Source organism: Colobus angolensis, unplaced genomic scaffold, assembly GCF_000951035.1.
Source record: "Colobus angolensis palliatus isolate OR3802 unplaced genomic scaffold, Cang.pa_1.0 Scaffold92, whole genome shotgun sequence".
Taxonomy (NCBI): Eukaryota; Metazoa; Chordata; class Mammalia; order Primates; family Cercopithecidae; genus Colobus; species Colobus angolensis.
The window spans coordinates 5,838,800-5,864,781 of record NW_012123154.1 but is presented as its reverse complement, the minus strand read 5'-3'; the positions used below and the strand labels follow the sequence as shown (position 1 = coordinate 5,864,781).

The 25,982-nt window shown below is 38.6% G+C and overlaps 1 protein-coding gene across 1 annotated transcript in view; it reads left to right on the top strand.

Moving 5' to 3' along the window:
* NKAIN3 (Na+/K+ transporting ATPase interacting 3) overlaps positions 1–24,933 on the top strand; it is a 714,014-nt gene extending 689,081 nt beyond the window's left edge. Inside the window, exons 6-7 of the mRNA XM_011931938.1 lie at positions 12,679–12,749; positions 23,797–24,933. Of these exons, the coding sequence (XP_011787328.1) occupies positions 12,679–12,749; positions 23,797–23,850 (125 nt within the window). The 3' untranslated portion in view covers positions 23,851–24,933. The remainder of the gene's footprint in view (positions 1–12,678; positions 12,750–23,796) is intronic.
* Positions 24,934–25,982: the final 1,049 nt, after the last annotated feature.

Below are 25,982 nucleotides of genomic sequence, written 5' to 3'. Positions count from 1 at the left end.
AAATCATTCTATGAAGCCACTATCACCCTAATACCAAAACCAGGAAAGGATATAACAACAACAAAAACTACAGACTAATACCTTGATGAACATAGATGCAAAAATCCTCAACAAAATGCTAGCTAACCAAATCCAACAGCATATTAAAAAGATAATCCACCATAATCAAGTAGGTTTCATACCAGGGACACAGGGATGGTTTAACATACACAAGTCAATAAATGTGATACACCACACAAACAGAATTAATTAAAAACACAAATCACATGATCATGTCAATAGATTCAGAAAAAGCATTTGGCAAAATCCAGCATCCCTTTATGATTGAAACTCTCAGCAAAATTGGCATAGAAGAGACATACCTTAAGGTCATAAAAGCCATGTATGACAAACCCACAGTCAACACTATACTGAAAGGGGAAATGTTGAAAGCTTTCCCCATGAGAACTGGAACAAGACAAGGATGCCCGTTTTCACCACTTCTGTTCAACACAGTACTGGAAGTCGTAGTCAGAGCAATCAGACAAGAGAAAGAAATAGAGGGCATCCAAATTAGTAAAGAGAAAGTCAAACCGTTACTGTTCACTGTTGATATGATCATATACCTAGAAAAGCCTACAGACTAACCCAAAAAGATCCTAGAACTGATAAATAAATTCAGTAAAGTTTGAGGATACAAAATACACAAATCAGTAGCAGTGCTATATACCAACAGCAACGAAGCTGTGAATCAAATAAGAACTCAATCCCTTTTACAATAGCTGCCATATATATGTATATACACACACACACACACACACACTTAACATGTATACCTAACTAAGGAGGTGAAAGACCTCTACAACGAAAACTACAAGACACTGCTGAAAGAAATTATAGATGACACAAATGGAAATACACCCCATGCTCATGGATGCATAGAATCAATACTGTGAAATGACCATACCCCCAAAAGCAATCTACAAATTCAGTGCAATTCCCATCACAATACCATCATTCTTCACAGAAAAAAAAAAAATCCTAAAATACATATGGAACCAAAAAAGAGCCCACACAGCCAAGCCAGATTAAGCAAAAATAACAAATCTGGAGGCATCACATTATCTGACTTCAAACTATGTTACAAGGCTATAGTCACTAAAACAGCATGGTACTGATATAAAACTAGGCACATAGACCAATGGAACAGAATAGAGAACACAGAAACAAAGCCAAATACTTACAGCCAACTGATCTTCAACAAAGCAAACAAAAACATTAAGTGGGGAAAAGACACCCTATTCAACAAATGGTGCTTAGATAATTGACAACTCACATGTAGAAGAATGAAACTGGATCCTCATCTTTCGCCTTATACGTATAAAAAGCAACTCAAGATGAATCAAAGAATTAAATTTAAGACCTGAAACCATAGAAATTCTAGAAGATAATACTGGAAAAACCCTTCTAGACATTTACTTAGGCAAAGACTTCATTACCAAGAACCCAAAAGCAAATGCAACAAAAACTAAGATAAATAGATGGTACTTAATAAAACTAAAGTTTCTGCACAGCAAAAGAAATAATTAGCAGAGTAAGCAGACAACCCACAGAGTTGGAGAAAATCTTTGCAAATTACGCATCCGACAAATGACTAATCTCCAAGATCTACAAGGAACTCAAACTAATCAGCAGGATAAAAACAAACAAATCCATCAGAAAGTGGGCTAAGACATGAATAGGCAATTCTAAAAAGAAGATATGCAAATTGTCAACAAACATATGAAAAAATGCTCAACCTTACTGATCATCAGGGAAATGCAAATCAAAATCACAATGTAATACCACCCTACTCTTGCAAGAATAGTCATAATTTAAAAATCAAAAAAGAATAGATGTTGGCATGGATGTGGTGAAAATGGAACACTTTTACACTGCTTGTGGAAATGTAAACTAGTACAACCACTATGGAAAACAGTGTGAAGATTTCTTAAAGAACTAAAAATAGATCTGCCATTTGATCCAGCAATCCCACTACTGGGTACCTACCCAGAGGAAAAGTCATTATATGAAAAGGACATGTGACATGCATGTTTATAGCAGCAAAACTCACAATTGCAAAAATATGGAGCCAGCCCAAATGCCCATCAGTCAACAAGTGCATAAGGAAAATGTGGCATATATTTATATATGTGTGTGTGTGTATATATACATATATACATATTGTATTTTTATATTTATATGGTATATTATGTATGGCATATTATATTTTATATGGTATAAAATATATATATATACACACCATGGAATATTACTCAGCCATAAGAGGGAACAAAATAATCTGGATGGAATTGGAGATTATTATTCTAAGTGAAGTAACTCAGGAATGGAGAACCAAGCATTGTATGTTTTCACTTATAAATGGGAGCTAAGCTATGAGGACTCAAAGGCATAAGAACGACATAATGGACTTTGGGAAATGGGGGGAAAGGCGGTTGTGGGTGAGGGATAAACGACTACACATTGGGCACAGTGTATACTGCCTGGGTGATGGGTGCACCAAAATCTCAGAAATCATCACTAAAGAACTTATCTGTGTAATCAAACCCCACCTGTTTACCAAAAACCCATTGAAACATGTATATAAAACTATTATTTCCCTGTTGTCCTATGATGACACCTTTGTCATAAATCAAGTAGATCTATTTTTTAACTCTATTGTTTCATTTATCTATTGTCCTTTCTTATGTGATGGCATACTCTCTTAATTACTGTAATTTACTCGAAAAAATGTCTTGATATCTGGTAGTAAAAGTTCTTCAACTTGGTTCTTCTTCAATATTGTCTTATCTTGAGTCTTTACCGTCTCACATAAATTTTAGAAATCAGCATTTTTATTAAACTGCTGAAATGTTTATTGGGCTTTCTTTGAATTCATAGATTAATTGTTCCAAAGATCAACTGGTATTTTAAAATATTGAGTTTCAAAATCCATTAATCTTTTATATTATTCCATTCATTTAGACATATTTAATTTCTCTCAATTACATTTTACTGAAATCCGTGTGGTGGCTTGCAAATCTTTTCAGATTTATTCACCCCCCCCAAAATTAATTTTCCCTGTAAAGTGGAAATTTTTGAGTGTTCAATTTCTTCTTTGGATGGGAATATAATTTCAATTATTGGCCATCAACATGATTGAGTAAACATAAATTTATTACAAATCTTGATGAATGAGTCCTAAACATAAAATGAAATATTTATTGGAAAAGCACCTCTTAATGAAATGAATGCAGCAGTTTTGTTTCAATAAGTTCATGTCTTCATGGATGAATATTAGTTATTGCTAGAATGATGGGCTACCTCAAATACTTCCAATATTTGGTGCTAGTATTTATTTATAGTAACCTTGTTCACAGAAAAAATAGGAGAATGGGAAGAAATTTGCTGTAACAATATCACTCAATTTTTTAAAATTCCTTCCTTCTCCAAGTACTTTTTAGGACCTGCTTTGTACTAGACACTGTTCTAGGTTTGAGGGCTATAGCAGGGAGCAAAACTATATAGAAGACCAGACAAAAATTTTTCCCTTATGAAGCTTAACTTGTAATGAGGGAGTCTGACACACATGAATTTTTTAAGTAAAATATACAATATTGCATAGTAAATAGTGATAAGTATAAAAGAGAAAAAAATAAAGCAGGGAAGGAGATACAACATGTGCAGAAGGTTGACCCTGCAGATAAAGAGGCTGAGCTATGTGCCCAAAAATACATGGTGACCTATCATCTAAAGTTATTTTTAAAGTGCTACTAGTAATGAGGTTCTTCTGCAATTTTTTTAGAAGCAAAAGATTGAAAGCCAGCTACCTTTTTATTAGTAGCTATTACTTTATTAATATCAGCATACAAAATTAAAACTACCACTATGTTTGGTGACCCGAAGGCTTGTCCTGCCAGGATGATGCACCAAGCTAAGGTTCCAGATGGCTGAGATAAATACCTGTCCTTGCAAAGTGGAAAGAAGATGATTATAGAAAGGAATGAGAGAAGCAAGGTCCAGAATGGCAACACTTTTTCAAAGGCACATAAATTTTGGAATTGTGTCTCTTGAAATTGAACACTCTGCTATGCCTACACACCATTTGTGAGGTCTTACATTCACCTGGGGCACATCTTCTCCAGTTTGAAGACCACGGGTCTCTTATTGCCTCCCTTCTCACTCCTCACAATGAGGAAGAATGAGGATCGGAGACAGAGCTGGAGAGGCTGCCAGACCCTCCAGACTCTTGGGGATTGCACTCAGTGTTTGTCAGAACAAGTTGCCATCAAGGACAATTGAACTATATCAGTTCTTCACGTAAGTACCTGAGACTGAGAGGGACAAGATAGAGTGGAAGCATCCATTTTGCATAGTATTGCCGATTAGAAAGAGGTAAAAAATTTTGGGAAACTCTGATCTGGACAATGCAGCCTCTGGGACTGCATATTCTATTCTTTCAGCTGGAACTGGCTTAACATGGAGCATTTCATTGGTCTCATGTGCTTCTCTTCAATTTCACATGCCTTCTGAAAGGTGGAGGAGATTTTAAATTTCCTGAAGCGTAAAGAGAACAACCATAAATAGTCATAAAGCTGGCACTTGGGCATCATCTGCCTGCTTGGACAGCTCTTCGGGGTCACAAAGTTATTTCAGGCGGAGGGTAGCACAGCCCCAACCACCCCCGGGACATAAGCAATGGTTTAAGGCACTGTGAAGTCCACTGTGCCCAGCAGACCCATCATGGTGCCTTGGCGGCCACTAGGTATGCCATAAGCAGCCCCAATTGTGGCATGTGTTTTGACACAGCAGACCGTGCCTACTGAATGCTCAGATTGTTCAGACAGGAGACAGCAACAGATCAGCGACACTGCAGAGTTAGCTCATTCTCTCATAACAGCAGCAGGGTTTCATTGCCAGCTACCTCTGAAATAACTGGTCTCTCCTAAAAGCCCTCATTATGGTTGGGTGCTGCGAACTCCTCTCTGCAGTCTTTGAAGGGTCTTCTCTGTGTGAACTAAGTTGATGTCAAGCCTCTTCCCCAGCTTTCTCCTTATGAATTTATATCACGGAACAAGCAAATCACAGTGTAACTGCCCCCATATTTGAGTTCTTCAGATGTTTCTTTAAGACATTATTGTTGGACTTGGCAACTTGCAAAATAAATGCTGATTACAAAAGCCTAATACCTACATAGCAGGAACAATGATGGACTAGAAAGCAACCTCAGAATAAATGTGTTAACTGTCCCTCAGCTTCCTGAGTCTTGTCTTTTCTCTGACCTAAACACAGTGTTATAGGGGCTCTGTGCTCCTAAATTCGGTGATGAGGCAGTGTGCAACATAGCTGGAGCAAAACAAAATGCCTACATCCTGGTTAATTATTTGGTGAATATAGTTAAACCTGGGACATAAATGACGGCTTGAGCTCACTGGAAATGGCACATTTTCACTTTAAGTGTATCCAAGTCAGAGGCAAAAGTCTCAATCCGAGACTTTTAACCTGGAGTCCATAAATGCAATGGGCTGTGAACCCCATGAAATAAAATCATTCAACGGATACAGAAGTGTGCACCTTTTTTTTTTTTTTTTTTTTTGGTGACGGTGTCTCGCTCTGTCACCTAGGCTGGAGTGCAGTGGCACGATCTCGGCTCACTGCAAACTCCACCTCCCAGGTTCACGCCATTCTTCTGCCTCAGCCTCCTGAGTAGCTGGGACCACAGGCGCCCGCCACCACGCCCAGCTACTTTTTTGTATTTTTAGCAGAGACGGGGTTTCACCGTGTGAGCCAGTATGGTCTCCATCTCCTGACCTCGTGATGCACCCGCCTCGGCCTCCCAAAGTGCTGGGATTACAGGCATGAGCCACCACGCCCGGCCAAATGTGCACTTTCTTACAAAGGGGTTCTTCAAGTTTTATAAGATTATAAGAGATCTGTGATCCTAAAGGTAATAAGAGCCATGACTAACTATTCTCAAAATCTTACAATTATTAACCCCTTCCCCTCCTTCACTGAAAAAGCAAACACTTGCTGAATGCCTAGGACTTCCGCAGTCCCGTGACATCTGCTTTGGGGAAACAAACACGAATTAAAGTTCTAGTGAAGAAAAAAAATTAAATTAATATGTTTGAGCTCCTTCCAAGGGCTAGCCAGGCACTATCCTGCATATAGTATACATTTTTCTTTCTTGTCAGTCTTCATAGTAAACCCATTGGAAGTCACTATTAGTACTAGCCATTATAGAAGAATTTAATTGCTAATAATGGTCACAACAATATTTCCTGCCTAACTTCCCCATCAAGAAGTGGAGTTGCTGTTCTGCCTCTTAAGCCCAGGCAGACTTGGCAGCTGTCCTGACTAATCGAGTTTGGTGGAAGTGGCTCTGAGTGACTTTTCAGGCCAGATCATAGAAGGTGATACAGCTTCTGCCTGGCTATATTTGGTTACCAACCCTTAAACTCAACTACCATTTTGCAAGGAAGCCCAGGCCACATGGAGAGGCCCTTGTGGAGAGCAACAAGGTCTCCAGCCCTCAGCCCCAGCTAAGCAAACAGCCAAGAGCCTGTCCTAACTTGCCTGCCATGTGAATGCACCACCTCATAAGCTGCTGCTGCAGCCTCCTGTGCCCCAGCTAACATTGTGTTTAGCAAAAATAAACCTTTCCTACTACGCTCTGCTCAGATGTACCAATTCATGAGCAAAACAAATGGTGATTATTGTTTTAAGACACCATTATGTGGTTATGTGCTATATAGCAATAGATAACTAGAGCAAGCAGCTTGCCCATATGAGCAACTGCCACTTAGAAGTTAAATAATTTGCCCGCAATTACAAAGCTAATAAGTGTAGAGCTGGAATTCAAAACAAGATCTGCCTGATATATAAAATCAGGTCAAGAGGATGAAGGAGAGAGTTTTACCTATATCTGTGATTTGGTACTTTTTTTTTTTGATACAGAGTCTCACTCTGTCGCCCAGGCTGGAGTGCAGTGGTGTAATCGCGGCTCACTGCAACCTCCTCCTCATGGGTTCAAGCAATTTTCCTGCCTCAGCCTCCCGAATAGCTGGGAATACAGGCACACACCACCCCACCCAGCTAATTTTTGTATTTTTAGTAGAGACGGGGTTTCACCATGTTGGCCAGGATGGTCTCCATCTCTTGACCTCATGATCTGCCCGCCTCGGCCTCCCAAAGTGCTGGGATTGCAGGTGTGAGCCACTGCACCTGGCCAGTATTTCTTAAAATAAAAAGAAATTTGAACAAAATATAGCAAAAAATATTTAATCCTAAAGTGGAAACACAGGCATCTGCTATTTTATATTCTACATTTTTCCGTGTATTAGAAGTGATTTACAACTTAAAAGTATCTTTTCAAAAATGAAAGCAAAGTACTTATCAAATTTGAAAATATGTTTAAGACCAGACTTGAAAAATAAGTTAAAATTTAAATTGTGTAAAGTTGCCATACTTTATAAAACCAGAGGCATTACTAATGTAATGTCTAGATGATAAAAGAAGATATTGCTTGGATTTGCCCAATTCCAACCTCTCTTTCTTCATCTAATGGTGTTAATTCACATCCTCATGCGTATGTTCTGAGCTTTCAGCTCAGCAGAATCTTGAAAATCTGAGGAGATGTGCATGAATGTACAGGAAAATAGACTCCAGCACACAGAGGAGGATCCAAGTATCGATTCTGGATTTACAATAAGCAGCAAGCATCTCTATAAGAGAAGGGAAACATTAGCACTTAGCCTGCCTCTGAGGAGCACAGGAAATTTCTCAGAGCTGAGGGTGACTCTTCCCATAGCCCCCGAAGGGCTACATCTTCAACTTCACGTGACATGTAGTGAATTATTTCTCATAGGAAGCTGCCGGGTTGAAAGCCAGTCACCTTGCACATGTTGCCTCCTGAACAGCAGCATGGGATGAAGGAGAATCAATTGCCTCTAGTTCCCCTTTGATTCTGCATAAAGTCAATCAGGTTTGCCATGGCTGTGTGGGGAACTGAATCAGTAACACTGGATTATCTAATGGAAACTTTGTTTGTGATCTAGAGTGTCCCATAGACAAACAGAAAAGTTGCTATTGGTGGTGTATTTTTTACAAGTAGAATACAAGTCTGTATTTGCACAGTAGGATGCTGCTATAAATCTAAAGTAGCTCTGTAATTCCTTCGGTTCTGTGAGAATCCATGTCAGGAATTGGTGATGGCTAAAGCGAGTAACCACAAAGATATTTTGTTACAAGTAATATTATTTCTTCCAAGAAGTTGCTTGGCTGTGCTGCTGGAAGTTGGCACAGGAAGAAGATTTGAAAGGACGGCAAACAAAGGGGTTTCCTGGTTACAGGCTCTCCCCAGGGGATCTTTGATGGTAACACCTCAGGTTCTGAGAATGGGTGTAGAGAGTGGCCCTCTGTGTGGCTGACTTTTCTGGACAGTTGATGCCAACCCTTAATTGTGTTGTTATTTTTTTCTAAAATATACTTTTCACTTCCAGGATCTAATAATCAAAGTACATGGAACTCAATTTCACTGTCCTGCAGGCTCTCAGCAAGCTGTGCCCTGATGCTTCCTTCTGTTGTTCCATCTCTTCTGCTGAAGATCTCTGTATAGTGTTCTTGCTGTTATAACTACAGATTTCCTTGGATGTTTTTATTCCAATCTTCCTTTTCTAATACTTCTGAAAACCTGTCCATGCCTTTTCTGTTTATTTTCATGTTTTTTGAAATTCACACCCCTATTTCCACTGAAGAAAGTACTTAATTCAGCATCTTCTCTTCTCCTATCTTTCTCAAGAAAGTGAATTTAAAAATGCAGAGTTGCTTTACTTTCTTATCGGTATAATATGACTGCCTTTCCCCAAACATAATTTAAAAACTGAAGGTCTTTCCTAATGAGTTGTTTTCAAGTCTTTTGTTAAGTCTTCTATTTTTAAAATTTCTTCATTTTTAAAGCACTTGATGTCATTTTTAAAAAGCTTTCATAATCTGTAAACACGTCCTCTGTGTACACTTTCATTTGCCGCTTTACTTGAACTGTCATCCCACTCTAGCAAATGGGAAATATCGATGCGTGCATGGCAAACTATTGTTTAATATGAAAACAGCCTCATCTTGGGGACTTGGTGGCTTCCATGGCCAAAAAGCCTCATTTCTCTGTCCCATCCATGAAGAATTCTTGATATTTCAGTTTCTTTATTACTTACTTTTCAATGATTCCTCCTTAATAGTTACATTTTGTATAGTCTTGTCTAGTTCTAGAATCTGATAATTTAAGTCTTACCTATATGTGACATTTTATTTCTAGAGTTTACAACATTTACATCATACTAGGTTTCTGATATGCAGAGAAGGTATAGCCAAAAAACAAATAACAATTAAAAAGAAAGAAAAAAAACACATAACAAATAACAATTTAAAAAAGAAAGAAAGAAAAAACACATAGGTGTGGCTGATTTATAGTGCCATCAATTGCAGGGACCAGATGTCCTAATTTGGTTAAAACAGTCCTTGCTTACACAAATTGCCCTGGCACTTTATCTGGTTTAGACTTTGTCCTGCATTTTTTAGTTTTCAAATGAAATATTACTATTGATAGTTGTATTAGGAAAATCTAGAATGGGCATGTAGACAATTCTTCCCGTTTCTATCATAGTCTTATCGAGGTATGTGAGATGCCTGAGCAATCAACAGAATCCTTTTTTTTTTTTTTTTTAAGAATTCTCTTTTAATTGTACGGTTAAATCTGTAAGAAAACCAACAATACCACTCTCTTTTCTCCAACACTTAAAAGACAAAACATAACCAGCATCTTCCTTTCAACGGCAGCATGCAACCTGATCACTGAGAAAGATACCTACTTCAGTAGGTGTAGTGGAGATGGCTAACTCCATCCAGTCTCAGATGGATGTGGGAGAGGTACTGCAAGCTACAGCTCCTACCAGCAACTCTTCCCACCATATCCAGCTGGTAGGGTCAGTGGAGAGCACCTGGAAGTGTAGGTCAATGTACCAACACATTAGGAGAAGAATTTCTCAGAGTTAAAATAATGATACCAGTCTTATATACCAGTTTATAGTACTGGAATTATATTAGTTTATCAGATGCTTTCAACAGAACACCAATTAACTTATTTAAATGATTTTACTTTTTTAATCTGATTCATATAATTAGCATAAGCCTTTTAAATTTGTTTGTTTATTTGTTTTGTTTTTTAGACAGGATCTGGTTTTGTCTCCCAAGCTGGAGTGCAGTGGCACATTCTGGGCTCACTGCCACCTCCACCTCCATCTTGTAGGCTCAAACCATCCTTCCACTTCAGCTTCCCAAGTTGCTGGGACTACAGGCACATGGCACTACACCCAGCTAATTTTTGAATTTTTTTTTTAATGGGGATGGGGTTTCACCATTGTTGCCCAGCTGGTCTCAAACTCCTGAGCTCAAGCAATCCACCTGCCTTGGCCTCCCAAAGTGCTGGAATTGCAGGCATGAGCCACTGCACCTGGCTTAGCATAAGCCTTTTTCTTTTTTTTTTTTTTGTTTCTTTTATTTTTAGTATTTTTGAAAACAGAGTCTCCCTCTGTCACCCAGGCTGGAGTGCAGTGGCATGATCTTGACTCACTGCAACCTCCATCTCCTAGGTTCAAGCAATTCTCCTGCCTCAGCCTCTGAGTAGCTGGGATTAGAGGCGTGTGCCACCATGTCCAGCTAATTTTTTTATTTTTAATAGAAACAGGGTTTCACCATGTTGGCCAGGCTGGTCTTAAACTCCTGACTTCAAATGATCTGCGCACCTTGGCCTCCTAAAGTGCTAGCATTACACGCATGAGCCACCGTGACCAGCGAGCATAAGCCTTTTAGATGTTCATTCTGTCCAAGGTAAAACTCTGATATTATTTTAAATCCTGTCATAATCTAATTAAGTAGTAAATATTAGAGATACATTTATTTATTTTGTGGAAATAATACAATACAAATTTTGTGAAGTACAACATATGGCTTAAAAAAACAACAAAAAATATTCTTACTATGTTAAAAAATACATGAAGCAGGACTGTATTTGGAATTCAAGTGCACAAGAAACTTACAATTGCATCCTAATAAAGCTGCACTATTTTACCAATGAAAACAGAAATTCTAAGTGTCTTCAAAATTTATGTATATATATACACACACATATCCACACACACACACACACACACATTTAGAGTAAATAAAATAGAATATTTTTGTGATGAGGCCATTGTTGAAAACAAAAAGAACTTCACCATAAAAGAATACATTTTCTCTCTTCCCTTCCCTTTATCAATCTGAGTGCGGACTATTTCGGCCTTTGAAGAACTACTTTGTAAATAAACCTAAGTTTCTTAAAATGTCTGTATTTTTATAAATGAATTTTCTACATTTTAGTTGCATTACATTCAAGATCAATTGCAAAACTTAAATTGATTATTCAACAAACCAAAGCACCCCCCAAAAAAACTTTCAAAACTCTTCATAAATTGTAATAATTGAAAGGTTACAGAAAAAATTGAACTATATCCTCACAAAAGCAAAAGACAAATGAGAACTCAAAATGTTGCACAATAATTTATGTTTTAATTTTGTAATTTCCCTTTGAAGTATCTTGACTTGAGAAAAGACATTTTAGAATGGAGTCCCAGTTTTTAATTGGACAAATGTATTTTCTGCACCTGAAGGAACAGAAGTTGATTTGAGAAGACTTAGAATTTTGTAGTGTCTATCTTTGGTGAAAAGAATCATAAACAGATACTATTTATGGGTTTTGTTTTATAAAATTTTTGCCAAAAACTGATACTCTATATGAAGGCAAATATTTGGGCTAAAATATACTACACATGTCCTCCATTTAACGAACTTGCTTGGCATTTACACACACACACACACACTCCTGAGAGTTCAGTTTTCCTACACGCCTGTATGCCTGTTAATGTTAGAGTGCTATAATACAACCAAAGCTTGGTTTAAAGTAATTAGTATCTTTAATGGACTATGAAACAGGAGAAACAAAGATCATATATGTACATTAGATTTGGGAGAAGAAAAGATTGAGGCTTTGCTCAAAACCAAAGGAAACTGGAAAGAATATTACAAAGATGAGAAGTCTATACAGACAGCCAGTTACTGTGCCATTAGGCAGGAAACAAAACCTTTGCAAAAGGCACATGCCTATTTTTGGGGGGTGGCTTGGGGATAGAAGGCATGGAGATAGATTGTGTGGCTTCTCAAATGCCTTTCTAATGGTGCAATACATACTCTTAAGGAAACAAAAAGGATTCTGGCAGCAAGAGGAGACAGTTTATCTTTTGATATATAAGGAGAAAGGGCATGTCTGTGTGCCTAAGGACAAACACATTATTTAAAATCTCATGCTATTTAATATTACTTCATTTTTTACTGAAACCAATAACAATTTATTTTTCAGACCCTATGAATCCAGGTTATTTGTGTATTTTTTCAATTTCCTCTTTTTGGCTCATTGACAATATTTTTAGTAGTCCTTTTTGCTAAACATTTTTTCGTGTTATGGTGAATGGATATTTTTGTTAACTTTGCTCTTATGCATTCTACCTTAAACATTAATATTATGTGTATTTTTCACATACTTATTCATATTGGCCTATGTTATATTTTCAGTTGATTTCATAGGTGGACTTGATACACACTCCTACTACCAGGATCATGTTGAGTTAAAGCCTGTTAAACCAGTAAGTAAAGGTGTGATGATATGGAAAATATTAATCCTTCTAACTCAGTGAAAACTAACCAAAAGTGAAATAATTTGAACCTACTACTACTAATCATTGGTTTAATTTTCCACTCATATTTAAAACACACCTTTCACATGTAACCCAACATCGTCATTATTATTATTCATTCCAAAAAGGATTTGAAGCTGGTGACATCATTTATGTTTCAAAAACAATAGTTTTATCTTATTCCCCTTATCAATAGTTGGTTACTGAATTTTTTAAATGAGATTATTTAATCTGCAGAAGTGAAGACTGAATATGTGTCCTGGGGCAGCACAGCAAAGTAAAAAGGGGAGAAAGACCTGCAGTGAATCCAGGCCTTCCATGTGACATCCAGGCACCTTCCTCAGTGTCTCTAAGACTTGTTCTGTCACCATACTATGGTTTCACAGAGGGGAAACAGATTAAATTGGATAATGTGTGTATGGTACATGTAAAGTTGCCTATTACTCTTCCTAGTACTCAAACATTTGACTAACAAGTTCAGAAACAAGTTTCCTGTTCTTAGAGGACATGGAAGGAAGTCAGCAACAACAAAACCACCCAAAACTGGTTAGATTTCAGTTGAGTACAAGAAAGAAATCTTAGTCACCTCATTAATAAAATACTAGGAAACATGGAAATAGATACAGTGATTCCATTCCTAGAAAATTCCAAGTAGCACATATAAAACTGTATAAATTAATAATAGCTATCATACTTGCATATATTATCTCACTGAATCTTCATGAAAACACTGCAATGTGCTAATTAATATTCCCATTTTATAAATAAGAAAACTGAGGTTCATAGAGGTTAGGCAACTTTCTCAAAGTTCCACTATTAGTAAGTTGTGGAGCTGAGATCTTTCCTGGGTGGCAAACTATCACCCAACCTGATATGATGGACTTGCTCAGATGATCTTTTGTTCTTTCAGCTCAGTGTTCTGTAATTCCATGGTGATAGAAGAAATTATGTAAAATAGTCACTTGTATAATAAACACATATGAAAAGCTTCATCTGCTGCCTCTTTGCCACAGTGGTTCTTACCCAAATATGTAGCCCCTGCACCCAGCGTCTGTGAGGACTGAAGCTCTGAGAAAGCTACTCTGACTCCTCTACCTCCCCAGGTTGAATTAACTTTATTCTGGCAGAATGATCTAAAGTAAACATAGCTCACAGGCAGCACAAATCAGCACTGTGCCTCTCATATGATAGATGTTTAAATAAATTTTGGGTTCTTAAAGCAAATCCAATTTGGAAAAAACATTCACTCTATATAACACTCCAGAACCAAGCAGTCACCACATCATTACTCATACCACTAAGTGCTCATAAACGATATGTTCCAAAAGTTGATATTTGCAGATTTGGGAAACTTATCAGGGATTGTGACAATAATCAAGGTGATTAGTGCATTGGGAGTGAGAAAAGAATGAAGACAATTCCTAGTGGTGACTTAGAGAGTCTTCATATATTTGTTATGTGATAAGAGGATGATGAATGGTTTCTTTCATCTCCACTGTGAGAAAAAAAAAAGTCAGCAGAGAAATTGCAATATGAAAAATGCTGCAATTTAAGAGAGATCTTTCTATTAGGGAAAGTTATTAAAAACTCCATTTGATAAATGTTGATAATGGAATTTTCTTCTTGAATGACTTTTAAAAACTAGACGCCCGTGTACCTATGTACCTCAAAAGAGTGTTCTGTGGCATGACCCAGAGGCAAGAGACTTCCACTTATGTTCTCTAAAGTCACTTCCATCTCTGTGAATCAAAAACACCTAAAACATACTTTCAAGATCACCTAAAAGGCTTTGATCAGCTCCACTATCTGCTCCAAGGCTTTTCTCAGCATCCCTGTTCACTGCTGACCTAGCAGTGGATTGCTGAATATAGCATAAACTACAAGCTATTCTCTACAGAAAGCAATAGAACAAGCTTCTGCTTTGACACACTATGCGTATTACCATGTCAGATGAATATGAAATGCCTTTCAACCATGAAGGAAGCAAAAATCTAAAAGATCAAACAAAGCCTGAATTGAAATCAGTGCATGAAACAATTTAAGAGGTCAGTATCTGTACTCTCCACCAGTATGCAAATATTTCAGCATTTATCCAATCTGCCTCTGTCAGTCTACTTGATTTCTTTTAGTAAGGCTGTTATATTGAATTCCATTGAACCCAATGATGCCATATCACTACCCAGCAACAGCTTGGAGAAAAAGCCAACCTTCTGTGCAAAATTATTAGAGAGGGGAATGAATGCTGGCTTTGACTTTCATTAAGCCTCTTTTATCACCATTAAGTAGAAAGTCAGGTGCTGTGAGGAAGCCACTTTATTAAGGGGGTCAGAAGAATCCTTAGCGTATTCCCAGGCACATGTCTGTGAACAGGTAGCTTTGAACTCCACATGCAGAGTTTCCAGCCAGCAGCTCATTCCTAGGTAATACTGCACAATTGCACAGGAAGCCTTAATTCTCATGTTTGAGTATGTCAATGCTCCATAACCACAAAGTGCACCTTTCAAGTGTGCACAGTCAAATTGTATGTGAATGTGTATATGGGAAGTGGGGTTGGGATAGGGGTAAGATGGTTCACAGATGTTTTGTTTCTTTCTTTTTAAAGTAATGATATCAAGCTTAAAAAGCCCACTGATTACATCAATCAGTTTAATTCACTTTACAATCACTGATTGATTACCTACACTATGCACGCCGGGCACATCCTAAGTGCTAGAGATATAAAGATAAATAATACTTGAGATTTGACCTTTAGGAGCCAATGATCTAGGAGGGAAGATGTACATAGAACAGGTAGATGCAAAACAATATCTATCTCCAAGGAAATTTTATGTGGGAGGGGGAATAGTTAACTCTCTCTTGGCAGGAAAGGCTTCCGGGAGAAATAACAATTGAACTACTTTGAAAAGATGACACAGAATTTATCAAAAACAGAATAAATATAACTACATTGGAAGATACTTTGGCAGTTTCTTACAAAACTAAGCATACTTTTACAGTAAGATCTAGCAATCAAGCTCCTTGGTATTTACCCAAAGAGGCTAAAAAGTTTGGTTCACACAAAAACCTACACATGGATATTTATAGCAGCTTTATTCATAATTGCCAAAACTTGATAAAGAACAAAGATGTCCTCCTCAGGTGAATGGATGAACTCTGGGACATCCATACCATGGATTATTTAGTGCTAAAAAGAAATGAGCTACGGCATCATGAAATGACATGGAGGAGCTTTAAATGCATGTTATGAAATGAAAGAAGTCAAACTGAAAAGGCTACATACTATATAATTTCAACTATATGGCATTTTGGGAGAGGCAAAACTATGGAGACAGTAAACAGATGAAGGGCTGCGGGATGGGAGACATGAATAGGCAAAGCACAGAGGATTTTTAGAACAGTAGGACTACTCTGTATGACATTGGAATGATGGACATATTTCAGCATACATTTGTCCAAACCCATGGAATGTACAACACCAAGGGTGAATCCTAATGTAAACGATAGACTTCACGTGACTATATCAATGTAGGTTCATCAGTTGTGACACATGTAACACACTGGTAGGGAATGCTGATAATGGAGGAGGCTGTGCAAGGGCAGGGACAGGGGCAAGGACCATTTGGGAAATCTCTGTACCTTCCTCTCAATTTTGCTGTGAACCTAAAACTGCTCTTAAAATATTAAGTCTTTAAGGGGGAAAAAAAGCAGCAGAAGAAAACAGGTATCTCCAGCATGGAGGCTGATTTGCTTGGCGATTCTAGAGAAGACAAATTTGAAGCCCATGACTCCCTAATCTGATGTTTGCCATAGTTCTCGTATAAAGTGAGTGAATGGATAGGAAGCAGATGCTTAAGCAGAGCAGGTGTCTTGACAGCTCTCGGTGAGGACCCTAAGAGACCTGCAGCAGCCATGGCTCCACCATTATGCCTAAAGCTATCAAGATGCTTTCAGTGTTGGTTATCTGGGTCTGGCCTGGGGACATGTGACACACAGGTCAGGAGTAATCTGTACTGGGATTCAATATCTTACCACAACTGCCAGCAAGGGAGGTGTAAGTCTCACCATAACTGCCATGGAGTCTCTACCAGGATCTACACCATCACTGCCTCCACTCACTGACAGCACCACCCATGAAAGGAAAGAGTAAAGACTGCTCTTGTCATAAGAACGCAGAGCCCAGTGGTCAGCAGTGGCTTTGAAGAGGACAACTACACATCAGCTTACAGTAGGGGCAGCAGTAACACCAGGAGAAGAGGGTTAACAGAAGCAGATTTACCCCTTGGGAAGAAAAATAGCATGGCGTAAACATACGCAGCTATCAAAGAGATATGGAATTTCAGAGAACATAGTGAGTAACTAAATTGAAGTTTGTCAAAATCATAACTGGTGTATTTCCATCCAAATGGTTAGCAACTGGGTACCGGGAAGATTAAGCTCCATGTAGCAGTAATTCTTCACATAAAAATAATTAGAGCAAGGCAGTTCATCAAAGAAGGACAGCAGCTGGAATTCCAGAACTGTCTTCTACAGTAAAGGTAGAGCTAGATCTGATTATGTTAGAAATTTCCATGAGGATAATGCCTATGACTGCAGTTAAGAAAGACTTGATGAGAAAAGCTGACCTGAGATTCTCCCATACCTTTCAGCAAGTCTTTTTCTAAGGCTTACAAATGAAAACTTGACTGTTCTTTGGTATCTTAACTTGTCTGATTGCCTTTGCTGGAGGCTAATTTTTCTTCACAAAAATTGCTACATGCTATGTGGCCACTGCTGATTGAGTGGCTGCTATTGCAACTAAGTACTAGAAGACAGCCAAAGCTAATCCGTACTTCAGGGTAGCCCTGCAGCCAGCTCCACAGGTACTTTCACTGCCTGCTTTCTATCTCTGACAATCCAGGTACACAGGAAACCCACCTCTGATGATCAGGCTGTAGGACAGATGCAAAGGTGGTCACCTCTTTCTACTCTTTCCTGAGAATAGCTGTTTTGCATTAGTACCCCCATATGTAAGTTGATGTCAGGCCATTTTGCATTTACAGCATCTACATTAAGCACCAGCTAGTAGGACAAATCAGGGTGTGTGTGTGTGTGTGTGTGTGTGTGTGTGTGTGTGTCTGTAGGAGTTGGTGGGAAGGTGGAGTAATGTTCTTTCAAACCTTGATTTAAAAACCAACAATCACCAGCCATGTGTTAGTAAACTGCAGCTGTAGGCACCTAAAGAGGAATAGAATCACTCTATCTTTATACTGTTTTCATTTGTCCTTGATTAGCCTTCACATCTTATGTTTATCCAGATAGAGTGTGCGCTGAGCTATGTCAAATTCTGCCTGCCATCTCTGTCCTGCGGCATGTGACTATAAGGTGACTGTGATCGGCTCATATCAGTGGTTGTCTCACTGTTCCCACTACTAAAGGTGGAACTCTGTTCCCTGAGGCTCACCGTCAGTCCCTGGAAATGGAAGGGACTTTGCGAGGCATTAACTCTCCTGGGCTGTCTCAAGAGCACTGCAGCTGTAATGCACTCAGCGCCTTCTTAGTTATCCCGAAGGAGAGATGGGCTTCTCTGTGTGCCTGCCTTACCTAGCACCAGTGCAGTGGCACTTAGGGCTCGTTGCTCTCTCTAGCTTCGGACCTCTTTCCTCTTGTCACTGACATTAATAACTTTTTGAGGCATCATAAGAATGGTTGTACCATGTCATAGAATACTGTAAGAACACATCCTGATGTATACTTATTTGACCATGTAGCAGTGAAATGGCTGTTTATACAGCTTATGCACTTCAGACTTATCATTGTAGTATCCAGTTTGTGCACCTCTGTCTTTGTTAGGAGGGAATCATGCCACCAATAGTGCAACTGGCAACATGCAAGAGGGTTTGCTGTGACCAGTGACCAGTCACATGTCAAAGGAAACAGAGATCATTTCCTTTGACCTGTGACTTCACTCTCTGCCCCTAAAATTTGTGGAGCCTGATTCTCATGCTTCTTTATGAAGCACATAAAGCCTTTTTCCAAAATCAGAAAGCTCATATCTGAATAGTGTTCCCCAGGGGGAATATCAATTCCTGGCCTTCTCAGAAGTTTTCTGTGTATTTGCCATTGATGCCAATGGCAAGAAAACAGACTTATGCAGTGATGTGGAGATACAGTCCACCACCACCCCCTGAAAAAAATCAACAACACAAATAAAAAGTCATTTTGCCCTGTTTCCAAGAGAAAGTGTCCTCTGATTTTAAAATTCAAGCCAATGATATAAACCAAATTTTATGTTAAATACACATATTTTGCACTTAATATTGACATCAAAAAAAATTTATAATCCCCATATTATGATAAGTTCTGGGAAGAAACAATATACAGGAAAGATTACACAATATGCAGGAAAAAAGCACACACACACACAGACACACACACAGAAGTGATTAGAAAAGCAATAGAAAAAGAAACATTTACAGTGCTATCAGAAGAAACACTCGATTCCATTCAGACTTGAGGACAGTTACCCTTAAGTAACTACTAACATATCTACAAACATCTGCAAAAAGAGAGAGAGAAAAAGAGAAAGAAAGAGGGAAATGATCTTACGGATCCCCAAAATCGAAGTATTCTATGCAGACCCATTGATCAATCATAGCATCACTAAAAGTAGGACAACCAGGCCGGGCGTGGTGGCTCACGCCTGTAATCCCAGCACTCTGGGAGGCGGAGGCGGGCAGATCACTTGAGGTCAGGAGTTCGACACCAGCCTGGGCAACATGATGAAGCCTTGTCTCCACCAAAAAATAAAAAATTAGCCAGGAGTGGTGGTGCATGACTGTAGTCCCCAGCTACTCGGGAAGCTGAGGCAGGAGAACCGCTTGAACCCGGAGGCAGAGGTTTCAGTGAGCTGAGATTGTGCCACTGCACTCCAGCCTGGGTGGCAGAGTGAGACTCCATCTCAAAAAAATAAAAAAATAAAAAAAGTGGGACAACCAGACATGTGTCCCCAGATGTGCTACAATAAGAAGGGCACAGCACCACCTATAAAATGCCTTGCCATAAAGTCAAGCCTGACCTTGGACTGATACTATAAAAATATAAAAATAATTAAACCTCACCACAAGGAAGCAATCAGCCAAATCTAGCATGTGGGAAATAGTATAAAGCAAATAAAAAAAAAAAAAGAAGAAGAAGAAAGGAAGGGAAACTGTTATTGATTTAAAGAGACATAATAGTCAAACACATTGTGTATATGTGGTTTGCTTGGTTTTAAACCTTTTTTAAAAACAGAACTAGATTATATTTCAATACACAACTTCTGTATAACCAAAAAATAAAACACCACAGTAAAACGAATGAGAAAAAACATATTTGCAATTCTTGACAAAATGTTAATATCTTTAATTGTAAATGAAGTCTTCAGAAATCAGTACTAAGAGACTAACATTACAAGAGAAGTGAAAATAAAAGGAACAGAGGAAAATGGAATAGCACAAATGAGTTATAAGGCTATATGAAGATAATATGGTTAACATTAATAGCTGAGAAAGAATTTCATTAAAAATTACATTATCGATGCTTACAAATATTGATATCTGATGTTTGTACAGCCTTAGGAAATGAAAAATTCTCAAATACTGGGGCAAGTTACCCTAGTCATGGGGAGTTTATGCAAAAATGTAGATTTTTGCATAAACTTGGCCCAGGCAGTTCTCAATCATAGGAATCACTCCAACAAATAGTTGGATACACACCCACACACATACACATACATGTTTACTACATAGAAAATGTGTAAGTAATCTATCATCCCCAAAGAAACTATTTATGTATCAACTGGTTTATAAAATAATAGACTAGGGGGTAGAAATACAAAGAAAAAAAAGACGCTTAAGTAAAAATACTACATTTCACAAAATTCTGTACCCTTTGAAATCTTAAGAAAGATTTTTAATCAATCAGTTTTATATTTACCTTATTAGTGAAAATTATAAATATATGCACTTCATAGTGATGCTTCCAGACTTTTAAGGTATAATTTCAACAAACCAGTTGTAATGAGATATTTCTAGATGATTGGGGAAAGTGATTATGGGCTGGGTATTAAATGATGTTAAGAAATTTTTGTCAATTTTGATAGGTATGCTAATGAATAGCTAAAAGGAAGAAAAGAAATTCTTACCAATTGAGCAGGTTATTTCAACCTCTACACTTTTGACTTTGGACAAGGTAATTCTTTGCAGTGGATCTGTGCCACTGTGGGATACTTAACAGCATTCTTGTCCTGTACCTCCTACATGCCATATTAACACCATTCCCTACCAAACTGCAACAACCATTGCTGTCTCCAGATACCGGCAAGTGTCGACTGGTTAAGAATCACTGAGTTAGAAATGCATAGAGATATGAATGAAAGAACAAAATAGTTGAGATTTTATTTTAAATACTCTAGCCAAAAAAGGCAGGGGGGTGCTAGTTGATAGGTGAAACTTTAATAGCACAACTTTCATTTTAGCTGAAGCTGAGTGATGAATGCATAGAGATTCATAACACTAATCTGTCTACTTTTGTGTCTGACTTTTTTTCTTTTTTTTTTTTTTTTGAGATGGAGTTTCACTCTTTTTGCCCAGGCTGGAGTGCAATGGCGTGACCTCAGCTCACTGCAACGTCCACCTCCCGGGTTCAAGGGATTCTCCTGCCTCAGCCTCTCTAGTAGCTGGGACTACAGGTGCCCGCTGCCACGCCTGGCTAATTTTTTGTATTTTTAATAGAGACAGGGTTTCACCATTTTGATCAGGCTGCTCTCAAACTCCTGACCTCAGATGATCCACTAGCCTCGGCCTCCCAAAGTGCTGAGGTTACAGGCGTGAGCCACTGTGCCCAGCCCTGTTTGATTTTTTAAAAGTCAATCTGCTAATAAAACCTAACACAGGTTTACCAATAGGTTTTCCTTTGAATGCCCCCTTTCGGAGTTGCCTCACTGTCTTCTGTAAAAGCTCTTCACAGACATGTTTCCCAGCTCCTGAAGTAACACTTTCAGAATTCCCACCTGACATCATAGGAACAGGCTCAGCCTGTTTCATTGCTTCACCAATCCATGTTGCTAAAGCCCAGAAGCAGAAAATATTAGCTAGAGGCAGAGCTGGTGTTAAAGACAAATGTAATGGGTACCTAGAAGTTCCCCCAAACCCTCACTGACACTACTGCTAACAAAGAAAAACACCTTCTCCTGTTGCCTTATTCTCACTCTCAAAGAGATTCATGTATTGGATGGAAAAATAAACCCTGAAAATTCCTTCTAATGTAAAGATTGCATAAAACTATTCTACCATTATAATCCCATCCTTTCTCTTTTAGTTTAAGTCCCTGTTAAAATGCCAAGGAGTAGAAAGGGTAGACACTGATATTCAGAATGTAGAGAATAGATGAACAGAGGAAATGTGATGGGGCACAGGGAGAGGCCTGGAGGATTCCCACTCCTGAGGCATGCAGGAGGGAGTTGTTCTCTAGATGAGTTCTAGGAGCTTGGGTGGGTATTTTGTGGTCGTTTTCTTCATGCTCTACAATGAGAAGAGTGGCAAACAAAAAGTCAAACGGTTGGGAAATTTTTCAGCCATTCCAAATTATAACTGAAGAGTTCACTCCAATGCATAAAGTCATCAAGCTGAAGTAGAGGAAAAGGAGTTGCTAGATGTGGTTATGAAGAGAGTGTGAAATGCAGTCTGTTGGAATGATGCTTACAATTTAGTTGAAGGAAGACAACTTGCATGCCTGCGTGAAGTAATTAATCATGAGTCCTGGATGCCACTAGCTGTACATAGGGAAGAGCTGATAGCCTGAGAGTTGCTCTTAGCAGGATGAGAAAGCAAAATGGCTGAGGGAGAAGTGGAAGTCTTCTTTGCAGTGGAGAAGAAATTTCAGCCAAACCTTCAAAGGTGAGTAGGGCTTGGATTAGCTAAGACTTTTCACAGGAGAGAAACTGTGAGAGCAAAAGTGTTCAACAGATGTTTATGAAGTATCAACTACACAGTAGGTACTGTGTTAAGGTTGACATTGTGCAAAGATGCAGAAGCTGATGCCCTAACATTTCAAAGGCTTACTGCTTAGGATAGAATAAGCAGAGTCGTTTTCAAAAGTGTGGAGACAACAGTGATTGGAGATGGGGATCTGTATGAGTCAGGGTTCTCCAGAGAAACAGAACCAGTAGAGTGTGTGTGTGTGTGTGTGTGTGTGAGTGTCTACACGTGCCGCCATCTGGGGGCTGGCAGACTGGAGGCCCAAGGAAGAGATGCAGCTCAAGTCCAAAGACAGTCTGGAGGCAGACTTTCTTCTTCCACAAGAGACCTCAGTCCTTTCTGTTAAGATTTTCTCACAGATTATATGAGGCCCACCCACATTACAGAGGGCAATCTGCTTTACTCAGAGTCTACTGATTTACATGTTAATCTCTTTTTAAAATTAAAAAAAAATAAAAAATAAAAGATAAAAACCTTTACAGTGAGAGGTAAACTGAAGTTTTACCAAACATCTGGACACCATGGCCTGGCCATGCTGACACATAAAAGTAGCCATCACAGGATGGGATGTGCGTAAGAAACATGAGTCATTGGTTGGGTGTTATGAAAGCAAGAGCAGGATGATCTTGAGCACTTAACCACCAACATACTGTAGAAAGAACAGGCTATGCGAATATCTCATAGTTTGTGGACACAACATTACCCTGTTATCTTTACTCTTAAGAAAAGCAATAGCGACTACTCCACATCACACAACAATTACTGTGTGGTTGGCACTTCTCTCCCAGGAAATCATCCTGCACTCTGATGATGATGCCCTATTACCACGCCCTAATCTGAAAAGCGGAAGGCCCAAGTTTCTAACTTTCTTATTGCTACAGTCAGACAGCACCAGGTGCACCCAGGAGCTATTTTGCATTTCAAAAGACTTGGATGAATATAAAAGATATTGAGCTGTCAGCTTTGAAGTTCTTGAAAGCAATTCGTGTTTTCTGTTTTAGGTCGAAATAAGTAATGACATCGAACCAGAAATGCGGCTGCTGAACTTGACTTAGGGAGCAAAGGACCATTGACTGCGCACCTCGGTGGATCCGAGCCGCCTCACGTTCCTTCCAGAGGCTAGACTGTGCTTCCTGGCTTTCCCACGAATCATGGAGTTCTTTGGTCACAGCCTTTGTATTATTAGCATTGTTCTCTAGATGAGTTCTAGGTGCTTGGGTGGGTAATTTTTTAGTCGTTTCCTTCTTATATGAACACTTGTAAATTGTAAAAAAAAAAAGAAAAAACAGAATTTGGTTTAAAAATTTTAACAATATTTAATGTGAGGCATGCAGAATGAAAAATCAAATCTGTGAAAACCTTCTACAGTCAATTCTAAGAGAAATCTCAGTGTGTGCTGTGGAGATATTAAGTCAGCACTGCTGACTGTTGAAGTTCTTCTAGGCCTGATGAATTTGTTTTAGCAGACATTACCTGTGGTTATCAGCCACCAAGGTAGACCCTGTGACAGCTGATAAATGGGTACAAATAATGGATTCAGCTTTTGACTTGAATATGGGTAATTTTTTCAATGCCATAAAACAAAACATGGAGTCCTCTTTTGGTCTTGACTTCTTAAAACCCAGAACAATATTATGGCAATCTAAATTTTCAGACTTGTGCATATCTTGTTTTTCCTGATATATACACACACACACACATATATATATATATATTGTGGACACATGGAAGAATAAAAGGATTAGTAGAGCCCCTTTCCCCTTTGGAGGGAATATGGGTATCTCTGAGGTCCATATTTTCTACTCATTATTCCATTCCCGACACTGCTGTAAGACCTAAACATACAGCTCATACCGCTTGTGGGACAGAAATCACAAACATAGACCTGCAGTCAGGAACTTTGCTTTTAGGATATTCAAAAGAAGCATGAAAATACTGTGGCATTCTTTATAAATACTTCCAAAGGAGAATTCATGTTTGAACAACATCAGTTTTTCTTTCTCCTACCCCTTCCCAAAAACCAAGAAAATGATATGGGAAGCAATTATCGGTGGGAAAAAAGAGTGTCTTGAAAATACATCACAGTTGTGTTTTTTTAACTGGCACAAAGTTTACATATGGTAAAATGCACAAATATTAATGGTATGATTTAATTAGTTTTGAAAAATGTACATATCCATGTAACCAAGGCGTCAATCAAAATGCAGAACATTTCCCTTATGCCCTCTTTCAGGCAATGCCTACATTCTCGTAGAAAACCACTGTACTAATTTTCATCATCACTGATAATTTGGTGTGTTCTAAATATAAAATATATATTCTTTTCACATCACTTTTGCCCACACTTCTCAATCACTATTTTTTTATATGAAAATAAGTTTTGCTCACTTCGAGTAACAACGACAGTGAAGTTCCCTGTAGGCCAGAAAGTTATGAATATGTAGTTGTTAACTCAGCCCATGCATCTCTAAGAAGTCAGTCTATTAACCACCTATAACTGTTACAAATGTTTGTATGTGTGTAAAAGTCTTTTTTTCTTCTTGTTCTTCTTTTGGAGCCTATAGGTTTCATGAGACTCTGTTAAGAATCAGAGTTTAATGTGACAAAGTTTGCCTTCATTCCTCCAAGCTCATCACAACCGTGGTGAGCCATTTGGAGACCTAATTTACTCACTAGCCTCCAGATTATACCCCTTTAATCCACTGGTACCCACAAACTCCCATCACTTTTTATTCTACTTAATACATTCAAACTCAAATAAAGAAAAGCTGGCAGGGACTTTGAAGATGGTGGAATCCAAGCCACTATTCTGCAGATGAGGGGGCTGAAGCCTAAGAGATTTGGTGTACTTGTCCAGAGCCCATATCTGTACACAGGGGCAAGAGCCATAGCCAGTGGACAGAGAACATGGGAGCAAAAGTTGGGGTTTGGGTCCTATCCAGCACCGTGTTCTTGGACAGTGTTTGACATCTCTGCACTACGGTTTTCCTCATCTATGAAATGGATCTATGATCCCTGCCTCCCAAAGGTGAGGTGAGAATTTAACAAAAAATGTAAAAAAAAAAATCTCAGTACACGGTGAAGCACCTCACAATTAAAGGAGGTGATTATTATTAATAATGTCAAAACACTCCTCTGTGCCCTGTCTGGAGCTCTTGCTTTCCACTCAAGCACTTTGAAGAGCCGA